This window comes from Alternaria novae-zelandiae (genome assembly GCF_023758075.1).
Source record: "Alternaria novae-zelandiae strain BMP 2774 chromosome Unknown scaffold_16, whole genome shotgun sequence".
NCBI lineage: Eukaryota > Fungi > Ascomycota > Dothideomycetes > Pleosporales > Pleosporaceae > Alternaria > Alternaria novae-zelandiae.
The window spans coordinates 281,995-298,412 of NW_026056976.1; the positions used below are offsets into that span (position 1 = coordinate 281,995).

The 16,418-nt window shown below is 53.4% G+C and overlaps 5 protein-coding genes across 5 annotated transcripts; 1 reads left to right on the forward strand and 4 right to left on the reverse strand.

Annotated features, from left to right (window-relative positions):
* On the forward strand, nucleotides 1–812 carry J4E88_007612 (uncharacterized protein; the record flags this gene model as incomplete). The annotated part of the gene is made up of 2 exons (XM_049401229.1): nucleotides 1–97; nucleotides 154–812. 2 exons carry the CDS (start codon nucleotides 1–3, stop codon nucleotides 810–812), a joined length of 756 nt encoding a protein of 251 aa, XP_049252913.1.
* A 303-nt stretch (nucleotides 813–1,115) lies between these two features.
* J4E88_007613 (uncharacterized protein) lies at nucleotides 1,116–3,029 on the reverse strand (the record flags this gene model as incomplete). The annotated part of the gene is made up of 1 exon (XM_049401230.1): nucleotides 1,116–3,029. One exon carries the CDS (start codon nucleotides 3,027–3,029, stop codon nucleotides 1,116–1,118), a length of 1,914 nt encoding a protein of 637 aa, XP_049252914.1.
* Nucleotides 3,030–4,149: 1,120 nt separating this feature from the next.
* On the reverse strand, nucleotides 4,150–6,907 carry J4E88_007614 (uncharacterized protein; the record flags this gene model as incomplete). Its single annotated transcript, XM_049401231.1, has 2 exons — nucleotides 4,150–6,596; nucleotides 6,901–6,907. The coding sequence occupies 2 exons, from the start codon at nucleotides 6,905–6,907 to the stop codon at nucleotides 4,150–4,152; spliced, it is 2,454 nt and encodes an 817-aa protein (XP_049252915.1).
* A 1,569-nt stretch (nucleotides 6,908–8,476) lies between these two features.
* Nucleotides 8,477–10,351, reverse strand: J4E88_007615 (uncharacterized protein; the record flags this gene model as incomplete). Its single annotated transcript, XM_049401232.1, has 5 exons — nucleotides 8,477–9,164; nucleotides 9,300–9,422; nucleotides 9,487–9,867; nucleotides 9,917–10,011; nucleotides 10,061–10,351. 5 exons carry the CDS (start codon nucleotides 10,349–10,351, stop codon nucleotides 8,477–8,479), a joined length of 1,578 nt encoding a protein of 525 aa, XP_049252916.1.
* A 4,588-nt stretch (nucleotides 10,352–14,939) lies between these two features.
* Nucleotides 14,940–15,485, reverse strand: J4E88_007616 (uncharacterized protein; the record flags this gene model as incomplete). The annotated part of the gene is made up of 2 exons (XM_049401233.1): nucleotides 14,940–15,369; nucleotides 15,424–15,485. 2 exons carry the CDS (start codon nucleotides 15,483–15,485, stop codon nucleotides 14,940–14,942), a joined length of 492 nt encoding a protein of 163 aa, XP_049252917.1.
* Between the last annotated feature and the right edge of the window lie 933 nt (nucleotides 15,486–16,418).

The following is a 16,418-nucleotide window of genomic DNA, read 5'->3' on the forward strand; positions in this document are numbered from 1 at the left end:
ATGCCAACGTCCAACAAACAAGTCGCACTCGTCGTCGGCGCTTCACGAGGCATCGGTCGACAAATCGCCATCGACCTAGCAAAAGACGGCTACGCAGGTGCACATAGCAACAACCTCCTCCGTCCACGAGTCAAGGCACTGACAACAACGCAGTCGTCGTAGCCGCCAAATCCACCTCCGACGCCTCGAAATGCTCTCCTTTCCCACCCGAACCAAATTCCTCTGCGTCCACCATCTCCACCGTGACCCGCGAGATCCACGAGTCAGGCGGCGAAGCCACGGCCATAAGCGTCGATACACGAGACTATACCAGTATAGAGCGCATGGTAGCCGAGACAATAGCCAAGTACGGCCGTCTGGATGTACTCGTGTATAATAGCGGCGCGATATGGTGGGCAAGCGTAGCCAAGACCCCGATGAAGCGGTTCCAGCTCATGCAGCGCGTGAACGTCGAGGGTCTGTATGGCGTCGTACAAGCCTGTCTTCCGCACTTTGAGCAAAGTGATGGCGCGTGGAGGGGCAGGATTATCGTTGTTAGTCCGCCGATCTACTCGCGCTTCTTCCGCGGGAAGACGGCGTATGCGATGGGCAAGGTGGGTATGTCTGTTCTTACAAAGGGGCTAGCGATGGATTTCCAGCGCGAGGGGAAGAGCGAGATGGCGGTTACGAGCATTTGGCCTGCGACGGCGGTGCAGAGTGCTGCGACGCAGAATATGGCCCAGGAAGATGCCAAGGATCTTAGGACTGCGAATGTCTTCTCCGATGCGGTGTTGCAGATGATCAAGGCGCCTGTGGAAGAGGTGAATGGGTAGTTGCTGCTTGATGAGGATTTCTTGCGGATGAAGGGGGTTAGTGATTTTGAGAAGTACAATTTGGTGGAGGGGAGTAGGCCGAGGAGGATTATGCCTGTGGCTTTTCCCGATTTGAGAGTAAAGGAGCAGGATGATGAGGGGAGGAGGGTTGATAGTACGAAGCTAAGGGCTTCGAAACTTTAATTAAAGTCGTGATGCTATCTACCTGCTAGGGGGTTACTACACTCCCATACTTTTTGTGATAGCCAGTGTTCAGGACACGACATGACAAAGTACGGAAGATCTGTATGCTCGAATCCGCTGCTAGCGACGGCGAGGAATAGCATGCGCGTTCCAGCCGTCATCGAAACCCTCGTCGTAACCCTCGATCTTTCCTGCAGAGTACTCTTCATCCAGCCCATCCCTCATTCTGCGCTCGGTTCTCTCCACTCCTCTATCATATTCTTCCTTCAGGCGAGTGTCTTCACCTGCCTGCCTTGCGGTCCAACCGGCCTTCCAACCCTTCATGTACTCAACCAAGACCGCAGCTCGTTTCCCCTCAGCCAGTCCTTCAGCATGCCCGATACCATATCCTCTAGAACTTCCGGCAGTATCACCAAGTTCCTTTCCTTCAACCAGCCCTTCAGCTTTACCGACGGCGTGTCCTTCTTGATAGCCCTTGGAGTGTCCTTTGTTGAAACCAATGCGCTCGCTTTCAGCCTTAGACACAATCTCCGAGATTGTATCACCTTTAACCTCGACTGCAGCCTTGCCTGCAATCCATCCACCATTCCATTCTCTCGCATGTCTATCTTTGATGAGATGGGTTGCTGCTACCTTGCCCATCTTGTATCCTCGCTCGTATTCCGTTGTTTGCTGGCCGTTTTCAACTCGAAGAGCACGCTCACATTTCGCGTAAGCGCTATGCCAGCCAGGATCGTATGTACCACCCGCCATATCATAGCCATTGTAGAAGGCTTCATACGTCTGTTCACTTAAGCGAAGTTGCCAGATGTCATGGGATTCAACAGAGTCCGATCTGCCGTCCTCGTATGCTCTCTGGTAGGCTTCGTCGGTTTCTTCTCGCAATCCTTCTGCGTAACCTCCTCTTTTGCCCTTGCTATGCCCTTCTTTATAAGCTTTCATCCTTGCCATCTCCATCATTGACTTCTTGTGGGAGTCCCACTCCCGTTGTTGCAAGATCCAGTTACGCCTGCTAGCCTCAGTCTCGATGGCAGGCCTCAACTGGTCGACTTTCTCAGTTAACCATACTTCCATGGTGGACTTAAGCTCTGAACCGCTGAGCTCTTGGCCCTTTTGGAGACGCCAGGCTTGTTGTTCCGTCTCGAATTTCTTGCGATCTGCTGTCAGGACCGCCAAGCTCTGCTCTTGACGTCTTGCTCGTTGGTTCAGAAGGTTTTCCAGGCCTTGTGCTTTCTTTAAGCTCTCCTCATGCTCTTTTCGGTATGACTCTCGCTCTGCCCTGATTTGCTTACCCAGGTCGACCACCCTAATGTTTGGCTCACAGTACTGTTTCGTCCATTTGTCGATTGCGGATTGCGGAGTGCTCTTGCGCGCGGACAAGTTCCTCATATCCTGATTGGCCTTCTCGAGCTTGGTACCGATCGCGGCGACAGCATCAAGCAGGTCTTGAATGTTCTTCGATTTCGCCCGATCATGCTTGACCCTTGTCTCTGCGACCTTTAAATCTTCTTCGCGCTTCTCCAACCCGGCTAGCTTGTTCTCTGCTTCTTTTGTCCGCTTTTCGCTTTCTTTCTTGCGTGCTTCGATGACACTGTTGTCTGCCAGCGCTTGCAGATACTTCGAATGTTCTTCGGCCACGTCATCTGCAGCTTTCTTTTGATCTTCTGCCTGCTTTATCTCTGCGTCCACTATCCCTCTCTCCAAGCCTTGGATGTGCGACTCAGCCCAATCCACCCACTTGTGGCACACTTTAGCCAGATTTGAAGGTTCATCTGTTTGCGGTCGATGTGGCCGGGGAGGCTCGTCTTTCCGCAATGTTTCCGGTGGATCAGAGAGCGTTTCGAGGAGAACGACTGTACCATCTGCAAAACTTAGCGCGTTAAAAGGTGACAGGAGTGCAGGCTTACTTTGTTCGATAGTTATCCTCGGCCCATGGCTATGACCTTCAGCGCTTGCAATAGCTGCAGCTCTGAGTTTGGCAGGTTCTTGAGATCCACTGCAGCCCACAGCAGCGGCTGTGATGAGTCCAGGCATTCTTCCCTCTCAGTCGCGGCAGCGTGACTAGTATCGCGATGGACGAAAAAGAGAGGCAAATACGCTCACTCTAGCGTGCGGCTAGGTGATGAGATCACCTAAACGGAGTGCTGTACGAGGTGAGGAGACGGACGAGTCAATTTTGGACGCGAAAAGGTGAGACTCAGCGACGCAACAGAAGAGGAAGGAGCAATGCTTGGCGCGCAATAAAGCGCGCAAGAAACGCGTCGAATGCGGACCAACAGAGTCGTGCAGGCTAAGAGAAGCTACAGAGCGTCTTCCAAAGAGCAAAGCCATTCGTCGTCTCTAATCCGTGGTGACATGCGCACTTCATAGGCACTCACCTTGGATCCACGGATATGTGCCAATGTGCACGTGACTTGCTCGATACATCGCGATTACACCGGTACTGACGGTGCAGATGTCCGCCCAATGGTGTACGCACCAAGCTTTTGGTGACTAGAAAGAATGACAGTACATTTGAGAAGATCCTGTCTGCCGATGACACATGCTAATGAAACTACATTAGGGAGAACCTTGACAAGAAAATGGTGACTACATTCGGAGAAAGAAGCGGACCACAACAAGAGACGTGACGAAATACGAAAAGATGCGAATCTCAGAAACAGAAAACTCGAGGTTTATGCATTAGCTCACCCATCTCTCCAGTTCATTCAATCCATTAGACACTCAACCCCGATATTACTCCATCATGACGTACGGAGACTGCCTACCCTACCACCAAGTCCCCCTTCCATCATCCTTCAATCCAGCGATATGCGAATGCCCGATAAACACCATGCTTGCTTGAAAGAGATTAAATCGCAAAACAAAAAAAAGACAGTTCTACTAGTACAGGGAGCGGTCGTAGATGCAAGAATCAGCCATAGAGGGCCGGGGACGCTCGATTGAGATCTTGTAGAAGGGTATAAACGCAGGGGACCTGGTATGTAATGCTCGCTGTAACATGTATGCCGAAACGATATATGCGTGTGCGGAATTCGAGGTGGTGTGAAGACGATCTGCAACACCGCGGTTCGATAACAGTATGGTTGTAAAGCTTAAATGCCTTGAGGATACTTCTGTTGACGAGGGGAGAGGGCGTGTGGTATCTATCCATCTAATAGAGGCGTCCTCGGCTGGCCTGGCTTGCTCTGCTGGGTGACGTCCGGCTCCTCTCATCTTCCTCGGGAACGTCACTCAGTCTTGTCGGATGGTGATGTCTCATGCCTACCCACTCATCGCCGTAGCCATCGCCACTGTAGTCGGGTGCACCGCCAGCGGTAGGGTGACCCTGGCGTGACGATCCCGCGCTCGAGCTCGTGGCGTAGGCACCTGAAGAGGTGGCAGTTGTGCCGTAGTGCTGCAGATGCTCAAGCTCGCGTCGACGTGCATCTTCTACATCGTACTCATCCGATACTGGAGACTGAAGCGATCGGAACGGGATGCGGCGACCTGAATCATCGCGAATGAAGTTGCCTCTCTCGTCCAGAGCGTACTCGATGTCGCCTTCAGACTCCTCCGCCTGAGACGTGACGTATGACTGCTCGTCCTCTGGCAGACCAGACTCAGACTCTTGATGTAAATATGAACCTGGCTGCTGGTAGAACGCCTCAGGCTGAGACATGGCCGGTTGTGCAGGAGCTTGCTGTGCCTGAGACGTGTAGTATGGATACTGTAATGGAGCAGGGGCTAGTGACTCGTCCGCGACTGAAGAACCACCAGGTCGAGAGGAGGCGGCGGATGCTGCACCTGATGGGACGTAGGTTCCTTGAGCCACGTGTGCGGGGGGTTCGGGCTCGCGGTGCGCATGGCGAGCGCCTTCCGTGAAGGGATCGGTGTCAGTTGGAGACTGACCTTCCTCATACGAGTAGTGCTGTTCTATACCCGAGCCACTGCTCTGAGCACCGGCGTATGTGTCGTCCCCATGTCCCCTCCCTTGACGCCCCATATTCTGCGCCATTGGTACCACCTGCACTCCGCCGACCAACGTAGGCTGCCCTTCTCTGAGTGAGAACGTGCGATCACGTTCCTCTTGCTCCCGTCTTCCAAGCTCCTCCCATGCTCGGCGTGCTTCCTCTTTCGAGATTTGAAGCTCACGCTTCATTTCCGACACCGCTCGTTCGGCGTTCTTCTTCTCGGTGGCCATGCGTTCCATGTTTGCCTCAGCCTCAAGTCGAGCCTCCTGCTCCGTGTTGATTTGTTCCGTCAATTGAGCCTCGCGCTCTTGAGCTCTTTCCTGATCCTGGCGATGCTCGTAGAACCATCTCTGGAACTTGCGCTCGGAAGATGCGCGTAGGCGCTGCAGCTCAACAACAGCATGGAAAAGGTTGGCTCCAGCTGCAGACAGGTCGGTGATCTGGCGCGACATTTGCTGAGCCAGCGGCTCCCTGCGAACTTCATCGGTGTTCTGCTCAAGCCGCCGTATCCAGTAGGAGGTAAGACCTTCCCAATGCGAGGATAGTGTTTCCCAGCGTTCAAAGGCATGCGGAAAGTTGGATGTGGTTGACTCGCGAACCTGTCCGGAGGACGAGCCTGGCGGAGGTGGTGGGCGTGCTGCAGCGGTGGAAGGGCCTGCTTGTGATGAAGCTGCCGTGGCACCAGACGGTCGCCTCGCATGCCCTGAGCCAGCTGGCCGTCTGCCTTGTTCCGCCGTTGTTGGTAAGCCTAGATTTGCCTGAGCGGGTCGAGACTGCTGCTGCTGTGCTTGCGAAGCTGCCCGGGGTCTGGATTGCGATGCGCCAGTAGTGGTCTCCTGCGCTTCGCTCATGGTGTTTTGTGATGGGATCGGCCTCTCTGGCTGACGAGGCACTCCACCCGATGATGTCGGGTATTGTACATACTGGTCGCCAGATCTCAGAGCTGCCGATTGGGGCTGCCTCTGGGTCCCGGGCTCCGTTGTTGGTGCTCCAGCTACACCAGAAACAGCTTGAGCTCTTCTTTCTGCGCTAGCTCTCCTGCGCTCCTCTTCAGCGGCCTTCCTTTGTTCCTCCACTTCAGCCCGTTGCCGTCTGGCGTTCATGATCTGCGTTGGCGTGCGTATGTTGGACCTGTCAACGGGCACAGGACCGCCTGTTGTGCGCGCGCCGCCATTGGCAGCGCGGCCACTTGTTAGATCGGACATGAGGGCGTTCTCTTCGACCAGATCCGGGGTGAAGGGATGTGGAAGTCGGAGTCCCTCTTCGAGCACAAAACGTATTGCCGAGGCAGTACGTTGACTGATGCGAAGGGCAGGGTGAGGCTCGGCGTAGGAGGTCGAGCGAGGGCGAGGTGTCTCGAAGCGAACGCGCTGCTGCTGTTGGCTCGGATCGACAGATCTCGCGCGCTCGAAGTTGGGCGTGCGGCGAAGACTGTTTGCGACGCTGCCGGTCGAGCTCGATGCTCTCGAGCGATTGTGCTGCGTGCGATAGAAGGCGTCGGCTTGCTCCTGGCGTAGCTGGAGGGAGGTTCGGTATTCGAACAGTGGCGCTGGGCCGTGGCGGTCGTGGTCTCGTGAAGATGGTTGTTGGAAGGGTAATATGTTGGCGAGCTCAGATGGGTCGCTGGACGTCACCGCGAAGTCAGGGACTCTCACTCAGGCCCGATTGCCCTTGCGCCGTCGAGGGGCACCCGCCGGGTTGGAGAAGATACCCAGCGGCTGGTTCTCTTGGGATTGGGTAAGCAACGCGCGACGGCTTGCTTATATCGAGAGGCACGAAAGCTGGCTGGAGAGGGTAATGTTAGAGACAGAGACTGCGGGAGGGCTAGCAGAGGAGCCATTGCTGCGGTGCGCCCTAGCAATTCCGCGCGCGAGGTAGGGTGGTTGGGAGGAGGTGAAGGGCTGGGAGGTGGCTGGGACGCTTCGTGAAATCAACTTACACCTCTCACCGACAGTCCATGAAACAGCCAATGTACGTCTCTGGATGCGCGATTGGTGACTATGTATGCGCTGCGCTGCGCTGTGCTGTCGTCGTGGTGCTGGTGGTTGTCCAATGCCTCGAGTTCTGCTGGCAGTGCCGAAACAGACGTCACCGGACGAAAAGCTGGCCCTCAGCCCCAGCGCTCGGAAGCGCGGCGCCTGCTGCAACGCGCGGGTGGGTAGAAAAGAGTGACGGAAGAGACAGAGGGTCTCGTCTGGATATGCATTGAAGTCGCGCGGCTGAGCAATCGCGGACCTGTGGTAGCGCTTTGAGCGCGAGCGGAGCTTCACCCGGGAACCAAATACGCCAAACGCTGATATTTGCTGATGTGGAGTCGCACTGACCGACGTGCAGCGAGATGCATGCAAGCGACTGCACTGGGACGAGGATAGCGGACGTCGAGTTGGTGACGGCTACGATCGATTGCCAGCGTGCCAGCTCATCGTGCTTGTTCTGCTAAACCTGGCATGGGGCCAAGGTACAGCGCGAGCCGGAAAGCGGAAAGCCCATCGCCGTCATGACCGGCCGAACGAAGCAAGGCATTAGAAGCCAGCAGTCCAAGATTACGAAGAAGTCATGTAGTTGATAGCTGGAGATTCATTTGGCTCACGGCCTCTCTCATGCTCGTGGTCGCGGTTACCTCATCGCACCTGCCCACCCGCATGCGCCTGCCAATCAGCCGAGTTGTGAGGAAGGAGCGGCCCGTCTCCAGCGGGTCAATCGTCACAGCATCTGGCCACAAGCGACGTGCCTCTTCAACCTGACAACAAGCCGCCTTCTCCAAAGGCCCGCGTCGCAACGACCAGCTGATGATGAAGTCGTTCGGTGTCTTGCACAGCCAACAAACATTCCATTATGTCCACCCCTGGAACCCGCATACACGACATGCGACTCCCAGCCTCGCCTATGCGTTAGACCCATGATCCTGCAGCAACGGAAGAACAAGGAAACATACTGCAGACGTAACGTTCACTAGACCCACAGAACAGCTGTCATCGTCAGACGTCGCCCGTCCCATTTGCGATGAAAAGAGGACGGCACACTTTGCGCACACCGCCTCACAACCTGAATCGCAAGCACATCGGACCGAGGCAGCAATCGGAGAGCTGTAGCACTTGCAAAGACGCCGAGATGTCAGCAACGATGGAGAAGCATCGACACAGCCAGGTTGTGGGATGTGTTTTTTATTCGTGTAGATCCTAGGAAAGGGCCAGACTCTGGAGTGAGACCTAGCTACAAGGTTATTCCCAAATTCCCTTTTCCAAGGCTTCCAAGCGCCAAAAGTTCCGCAGGCGCGTCGTGGTATCGTAGTTCATCCTCCGCTCCGTCTTGACCCAAGTCCAAACCGTCAGTCGTTCGTCACTCGCCGGCCGCGGTCCGCCGTCTACCGGTTCCTATGGAAGTCAAGCAAGGGTCTTTGGGTAGGACACATTTGCTGCTGCCAGCAGGTCCCATCCATGTCTCCTCACTCCCTTTTGTCAGCTGCATGTTGAAAATAATGTCGGAACACCAAAAGCAAGCAGAACGCTGAGCAAAACCAGACCAGGTTCAAGAAGCAGCGCCAGAACCAGAACCAGACAACCAATCCCAAGATGTTCTTACCTTGTGCTTGAAGCTACCATCCTTGACGGCTGTCGCAGGTTTTACCGAGGCTTCGTCGATGTCTGCGGGGAGGATTTGGTCGAAGCTGCTACCATTGGAAACGATAGAGTCTTCGGAGGTCGCGCTGTCGACGAGTACCAGGCTCGCGCCTGTCGGAGAGGTTGCGCCAGAAAAGGTGTTTCCGTCTGCGACAGGGCTCCCGGTCGTCGCGAGAATGACGGGTGTCTCGCCATCAGTTACGGGGAGAGAAGGGGGACTTGCAGAGGACACGGCTTCTTGCGGCTGCAAGTGGGAGGTGACAGCACTGCCTGGGGACCACGGTGACTTAGCTGAGAAGTAGCCGTCTTCTTTGGCTGCGCCATCTAAGGCCTCGCCTAGGTCCTTCATCTGGAGAGACTCCTTTGTTAGCGGTATCGGGTCGCCACGGTCATCGAATACCCCAGTCCAGCTCGGCCATTGGATCAGACAATGGTTCTTGACAACCTTGCCCTCTCGACTGTGTGGATTGCGAGACGTCTTTGGGGCTCGTAGACCGCTATCCACGCAGTCTTTACCGCAGGTCAACAATGCGATACGAGAGAGCTCTTGTTCAAACGGTAAGTAGTCGACAACGAAGCCGTTCAGTTTGAGACACCTAACAAGCGAGTCAGTCTCATTCCAGTACATCCTGGTCGCCTAGTCGCGCCACGTATACATTTGGGATATATCTCGGTATATGGCGCTCCGTTTGGCTCATGACCACCTTTTTCTTTGGAATCATTCCACTTACCGTAACGGGAACGGTATGGCCTCCTCCAGTCCAGCCGCAATACGTCCTTTGCGCATGCTGAAGTCATCGAGGTACTCGCCGGTACCGAAGGAGTAGTGTAGTACTCCCTTCCCGTCTATGCCCCTGCGATGTATTAGTGACAGTACTGTGCGGTACTCCGGATGTGCTCATGTGGATGGGGACTCACTTGTACTCCTTTTCTTTCGAATCTATCTTCGGAACGGTCAAGCCACGGACGTCTGCAGCCTTGTGCCAATGGTCTTTACGCACAATCGGAGGCGCCGCCATGTCGAGATCCAGGACACGCATGCCAGTCTTGGACGTGTTGCGGAAGACAGTCTCCCAGTAGATGGACTGATAAGAGTCATGCATGTTAAACAGGCGAAGCTCCTCAAGCTCGGTCTGCTGGACAAGAGGCCTCATCTCCGCCGGACTGATGTATGACTTGTACTCATTCTCGCCATCTTGCTGAAGGCGGACAGGCTGGCCAAGATCGAGGACAAGCTTCGTAAGCGAGGTGGACAGCTTTGTCCAGATGACGGCCATGAAGGGCAGATCTGAGATCCAGCTGAAGCCTGTTAGCCAGTAGGCTTGCTGCGAGAAGAGGATACACGTACGTCAACTCCTTCAGCGCAGGCATCTGTTCAACGAGCTTCGCGATTTGCTCGCCTGCATCGTGCCAGTTCTGCTCGGACTTGGTGGACCAGTGCGGCTGTGATGAAGTTAGCTTCATCGCCGCCATCATTGCCGACTCCTCTTACTTCGTTTGCATAGCGCTTTTGCTCCTCGGGCGCACTGGCTTGTTCGCTATCTTTCTTCGCTCGAGCCGACTTCCACTCGCCAATGACGTAGAGCTTGGTGACTGGAACAAGGCGATCATAGACATTGATGAGATAATTGTCTACTTGCGCATTGACGTGCTTGAGGGACGAAGTGACATTGCCATTCTCGTCGCGACCGACATTGAGTACGTAGCAGGAGTCGTCAGCGCGATCAGCAGCGAGCGCTGTCTCGAGGACGTAGGGACCTAGGTTGTCCTTGAGTTCGGCCATGGTCGCGATGCGCGGATGTATGGTTGTTGATTGTTGGTAGTAGGTGTAAGTGGTCGAAGGCAGGTGAGTGGAAAATTTTGTTATGGCCGGTCTCGAGATTGTTGCGGTCCCAGTCGAAGGTGACGCGAGATTGGGGTCGAGCAGCCCTGATAGGGCTGATAAGAGTGTTTGCTATATAGATAGGAAGGCGCTCACGGTGAAGGTGCGACACAAACGATGAAGTGAATGCGTCTTCGTCCGTTTGCAGGACGTGCTCAGTGGTCGCCGCAGCATGGTTGGAGCACGTGAATAGAACATGGTGAAATCGGGAATGCTGCTCGCTTGATTGGCCGGACTGCGACACTGCGCTACCACGGGAAGGTGCCCAAGTCCAGAGTGGGAAATCGCGGTGGGTGACCGAGCGCAACTTCTAGAGGAGAATGAGATGACTCTTTATATACGAGGGTGAATGGTTTAATGACAAATGCACATGCGCAGCATGCGACAACACATGATCAGATATCAGTGTCATGTGGATATGATGTTGCGTTCTTGGAGGAGCGAGAGCAAACAAAAGTGGCATAGAGATGGACATCGCGACTTCGTTACCGAGTTTTGAGGGGACAGATCTTGGGGGTTACCGCTTGAGAAGTATTTTCAAGATTGGACAACGTATGCGTAGCGAAAAGTTTGACACAGTATAAAATAAGAACTCTCACCTTTCTCAGGTCATTTTGTCCGTGCTAGCAACGACTTGGACCGCGATTGAGGCATATCCGCTGTAGTGATCAGGGTATCTCGAATGATTAGATGTCTACAGCTCACTTACTATCAGTCGCTGTGCGATAGTGAAGAATGCGTCAGGTTACTAAATGACAAGCTTTCAACTATAACGCATTGTCTAGATCTAGTGAAATATCGCTGCGAATGGCTTCAGTATCATATCATTCTGATGTCGCAGAACGGGAGCAAGTCTCTTAGACAGCTAGTCTATTATCACCCGTCCTCATAATCGACATACTATCATGTGCACGTATTTCAGATTATCAAGAACGGTCGGTTTTTACATTTTGGCGCCTGGAAGTTACTATACACGTCTTCATTCCCTTTGCTTTAATTATCCACACTCTTGAGCTTTTTTACAAGAGAGAGTAGCCGCCGGAATCACTTGAGTCAGAGAAACAAAAGGTGCCCACTATTGCCGTACCGCAGTACGTGTATCTTGGGATAGTATCCTCGAAGCAGTTGCTAACGCGCGTTAGATCTGTTCAGTATCGAGGTACTTGTGGAAGGAAGCGTCTATCATGGGACACCTCAACTCGATTCACAACACCACTTCCCTTATCCTCTTCTCCCATTTGCACTGATCTTACATCTACCAAGCCAGAGGAATAAAGTTCAACAGACCTGAGTCGCTCAGTACACTACCAGTCCAAGCACAAGTTTAGCTGCATGCAACGACGACGCATCGTATACCTTAACAAGCTAGTTTGGCTCTTCCACAACAAATCTTGGTGCCTGAATTCACCCTCCAATGAACATATACAATGGCTGCCGGACAAGAACGCCGAGCTTCGTCAGGGAAATCGGATCGAGATTCGACTTGCTTTTTGCTCATCCATGTGGAGGGGCGTAACCAGGGCTCGGGCTGACATTTGATATTGCTTTTTTGCCCGATCTATCAGCAACGTGGTGGCTTGTACGAAGTGATAATCCGCTTACCCTGGCCGACCCACGTGCTTGGTCTTAGTATACCCGCGCGGTACGGTACGGGTACACAGTTTCAGCCCGCTTGTGCTGCTCCTTGTACACCGCGGAAGCAACGCGACCAGTGGCATGGTCTACCCGAACATAGCAGTGACCTCCGCGCAGCAACACGATCTCGTACCGACATCTATTGTCTGCACAGAATGTTAGCAGGCAAATAAGCCGCTTCCAGCACGGTGGCCATTCCAAAATGTGGCATTACTGCCCAGGTGTGACGTGCGGCGTCTAAGCCTCGATGCCTCTATAACGCATGCGCATTTGCGAGACCGCCTAGCTAGATGCTATAGGTTGACTCAATATGTCGGTTATATTCCAGCGCATGTTGAATGCTGTGGGAATTTCGTGACATGGGCCGTATCTTCGGCCCCGGATGTGCAACGCAACCGCATTGGGTCGGCAATCGGATAGAGCTCAGGCGGCACGAATCGAGATCTGGATTCCAGGATTCTGCAGGTGGACAGTAAGCTTGCGCAAAAGTCGGTGACGGAGGCCCTAAGCTTTGAATCGACAATGTGTGTTTCTTGCTATACGCTCCTTGTCAGAGTAAGGAAAAGAAATAGTGTGTACCAGACCTTCCACCGCGGGTCGAAGCAGACCGCTCTTCGGAGCTTTTACCACGAATTTGTGGGCAATAGTGCGATTGGTTCGGAATTTGACAGTGATATCTACCGTTGTTGATGCCCAATGTCAGCCACATAAATCAGAGCGTGGCGCTAGATACCCCACAGTAACGTAGCCACGATCCGAAGCTATGACTGTGGGAACGTCATGTTTTCCTCGATACACTCCCCATCGTGTCATTTTTCGACCCGGGTCTCGTCCCGTGTGAAGCAATGCTTTTTCGAATCGACGTTCCTCCATGCGACAGGGAAGGATTGCCGAATTGCTAGGTATCCATGGATGCTTTTGGCAGCCGTTGGACGACCGTAGTAAGGCGAGATTGGCATGCGTTAGCGCGCACTGCAGGATAGTACAGCGTGCTATTGGAGTGGAGACGCCGACATTCCAAATATCTATACCTACCCTGTATGTGCCACATGGAGACCAAATGTATGAGCCTGCTTGACGATTAGACGTAGAGGTACTCTAATAGTTCTCAGCTCTGTGGGCATCTAGTGATAACCCACGACTATCTACGCATCTTCGCATTTGAGAAACGACCATTAGTCTGCGATTGAAGCAAGAATCCCAAGATGCTGCGGTTCTTGAATCGAACAAAACATGACATCGTCATCCGCGGACCGCCAGCTATGGTTTCGCTTCATGTACGCGTCGTATCGAGCATCGTTGCAACGAGGGCAGGCTAGACTCGTAGGGCGCTGAACGGAGACCCGAGTCAAAAGCAAAGGAAGGCATGCAGCCCCTCTGTAGGATGGAACATCGCGGAACCTTGAACTGTGGTCGCGCAGCTTCAGGGCTGCATGGGTTAGGCAGTCGTTGACATGTGGACAGCGAAAGAACCTGAATACCTAGGCTTGCATCAGGACAAGAAGGAAACTTTCCTCGTGGCAATTCCGACGAAAGAGAATGTACATATGTTGACAATACCATTGCGTTTCCATGCCTCCAGGGCTCCTGACGTGGGGCGCCTCATTCAGCGGGGCGGCGTTCACACTTCTCCACATGGGCTACCAACGAAGGTGCCCAGTCTAGTAAATTATCCGTCTCGAGCCGCGCGTGCCACCAGCCGCGACGAGATCAGAGTAGGATGCTGCAGTCGCTAAAAAAGCAAAGAAGACCTCGGGATGGTTGCATACACAAGGGTGGATGTGCGGTAGATGGGATGAGGTCTGACATGTGGGTCCTAAGACGAGATCGGAAACACCCCCCACGCTAATCTAAGCGCCCATTCTAGTAGTACCACCGGCAACGCGACCAAACTCCTGACTGTTTGATGGAGGATGCGACAACTCATGACACTCATATGTTGACTGCGCCGTCGGCGTGATCATCCCGCTGTAGCGGGAGTGGCTGTTGCCAAGAGAGTGGCATGGAATGACCCAATTTCCGGGTCAGTTGTGCATGCATAGGTTATGATTTCATGGTTTGTAGCGTTATGCGCCCCTTACTGGTGAGAACAAGTTGTGCAACGAGCCCATCGTCCTACCTATCTATGAGAGTGTGGGCATGCCGAACAAATCCGACGACATTGGATGACCAAGCAGCTGCATTCGAGACCACGATGCTGGATCTCTCTTGGTTCTTGCTGGATCGTGCAATTTCCCATATCTGACATCGCAGTTCGTTACACGTTGATAGGTAAAACAGGCGTCCAAGGTCGCCAAGAGAAGGGGTAGGAGCGGTAGGAGCTGAGTGCGATTGAAACGCATAGCTGAACGCTCACATCCGTGTCGTGCAGAGCTTACAAAAGCAACATGATCGCGATTTCCGACAGACAGTACGTGGAGTGGAAAAAGTATGAGAGTTGGACTGTTTAATAAATTACTACTTCAGGAGGTATTACATGCTGGACAATGTGTACTGCAGCGGGTTGGCTGCAAGTGAGATCGAGGCGTTTATTGCGCAATTCCAATCATGGGTTTGTAAGAGGAAGCGCGTGCTCGTTGTTTCCGGCTCGCGACAAAGCGCTGGTGGCAACATTGGCGTTGCTTGGAGTATGTGATGTATTCGGGGTATGGATACAGCGTGGTAGCACCATAGTGCCAGTTTCGTCAAATCCGGCCGGTGTGCTGTCTAGCGTTTGTTGCCTAGCGATATCGAATGACGATCGGATCGAATGGCGGCACCATCTGAGGGTCAAGGCCGTGAAGCGAAGATCTTTGACAAGTGTGCTGGAAGTAGAGATAGTGTGGGCTCATGCCGAAACGGAGCCTTCTGCAACTCAGACACTACGTGAAGAGCGACCATCTCTTATACCAACGTTAATTTTATAATCTTCTTCGTCGTCCGAGTCCATTGAGTGGTCGACAGGAAAACTTCTTAACCCATTCTCTAGCATCCGGAATGTTTCTGTGTAGGCCTTGGAAGGGACAGCGTCCGGTTGGATGAGGAGCGAAGCAACGTCCATCTTGATCGATCTGGGATAAGGAAGGTCGTTGGGATCTTTGACGAACCAACTGCGGTCTTGTGTAGTGTCGTGCTTCCGGACATGATGCGTTGCGAGATCCGAAAACCTTTCGTCTAGGATCTTGCGTAGCACACGCTCGACTTGCTCGTCCGTAGGCCCTTGTATGTTCTGTTTCTGCTCCAGGACCAGAATACGTTCGTGCATCTTCCTAAAACACAACTCTGTTCTACGCATGAACTCGTGGCTACCACTGATAAGCTTCAATGCTTGACTAGGATGCGGAGTGCGCTATGCTTACTACCATGCTGCAATCTGGTCGAAAGACTGATTGATCTTCTGCACTTGGAAGGTAAACGACATGTTTGATCTTGATTAGGATTGAAAAGTAAGGAGTAAACTGAGAGACTGGGTTGTGGAGGCTTCGCGAAAGTTGGCATTCAAGTGTAAGGACTTGAGACTGGAGAGACATGTATATGAAAAGAACCAAATGTGTACGGCAAGGAAGCGAACTCTGATATACATGTATGACCCTTGCAGGCGTGAATCACAGGGATACGTTTCAGGTGGGACCAACACGCCGCTTCTGATATGCAGTCAGGTGGGTAGCGCGGCAGGGTCCTCGGATGGCGGGAGACTTTGATGGGCCGGTCGGCCAGTGGGGGATGTAAGGTGGACGCCCAATCAGGGTCACGCAAGTATGCGGCTGTCTAAGTCTCCCGAATGGAGTGTTTTGGGGTCAGATACATATACCTAGGTGCTTGTCGGATTACATGCAAGACGCTGACCGAAAGAGAGACCGCGGAGAAGATCGTTCAAAAGGACGTTGTAAGCTGTTCGGGCGAAGGAAAATTCCAAAGTACCTACCTATGGAAGAATGGTGACTGCCTCTACGGCATACACAGTCGAGGTGGCAGGGGCGTGCCATGGACACCGCCCCCATCGCCATGATCGACAATGCTAGCGACAAAGGTACGGGGTCAGCGTTGAGTGGCTCGCGTGTCTAGGCGTGCAAGGTGTCCGAATATTGTTGTCGACCCATTCGATCACAGGTTGCGGCCACTTACCGCAAAGCAAAGGCGAGCTCGCGGGAACGGGTTTCTTTCCCAGCGGCGGTGCATGCAATGCAAGCCATCGAGTCAATCCGGTTATGGCCGTGCCCCTAGGCCAAGGCTGTCGCATCCGGTTTTCTTTTCTCCCACAGCTTTCTCGTTGTTCTGCCTGCGTAACGCCTGCCGATTGGTATCTTCAGCGACACTGGGAGAAGCTGCCGGTCGAGCTGCGTCATCCGATGTT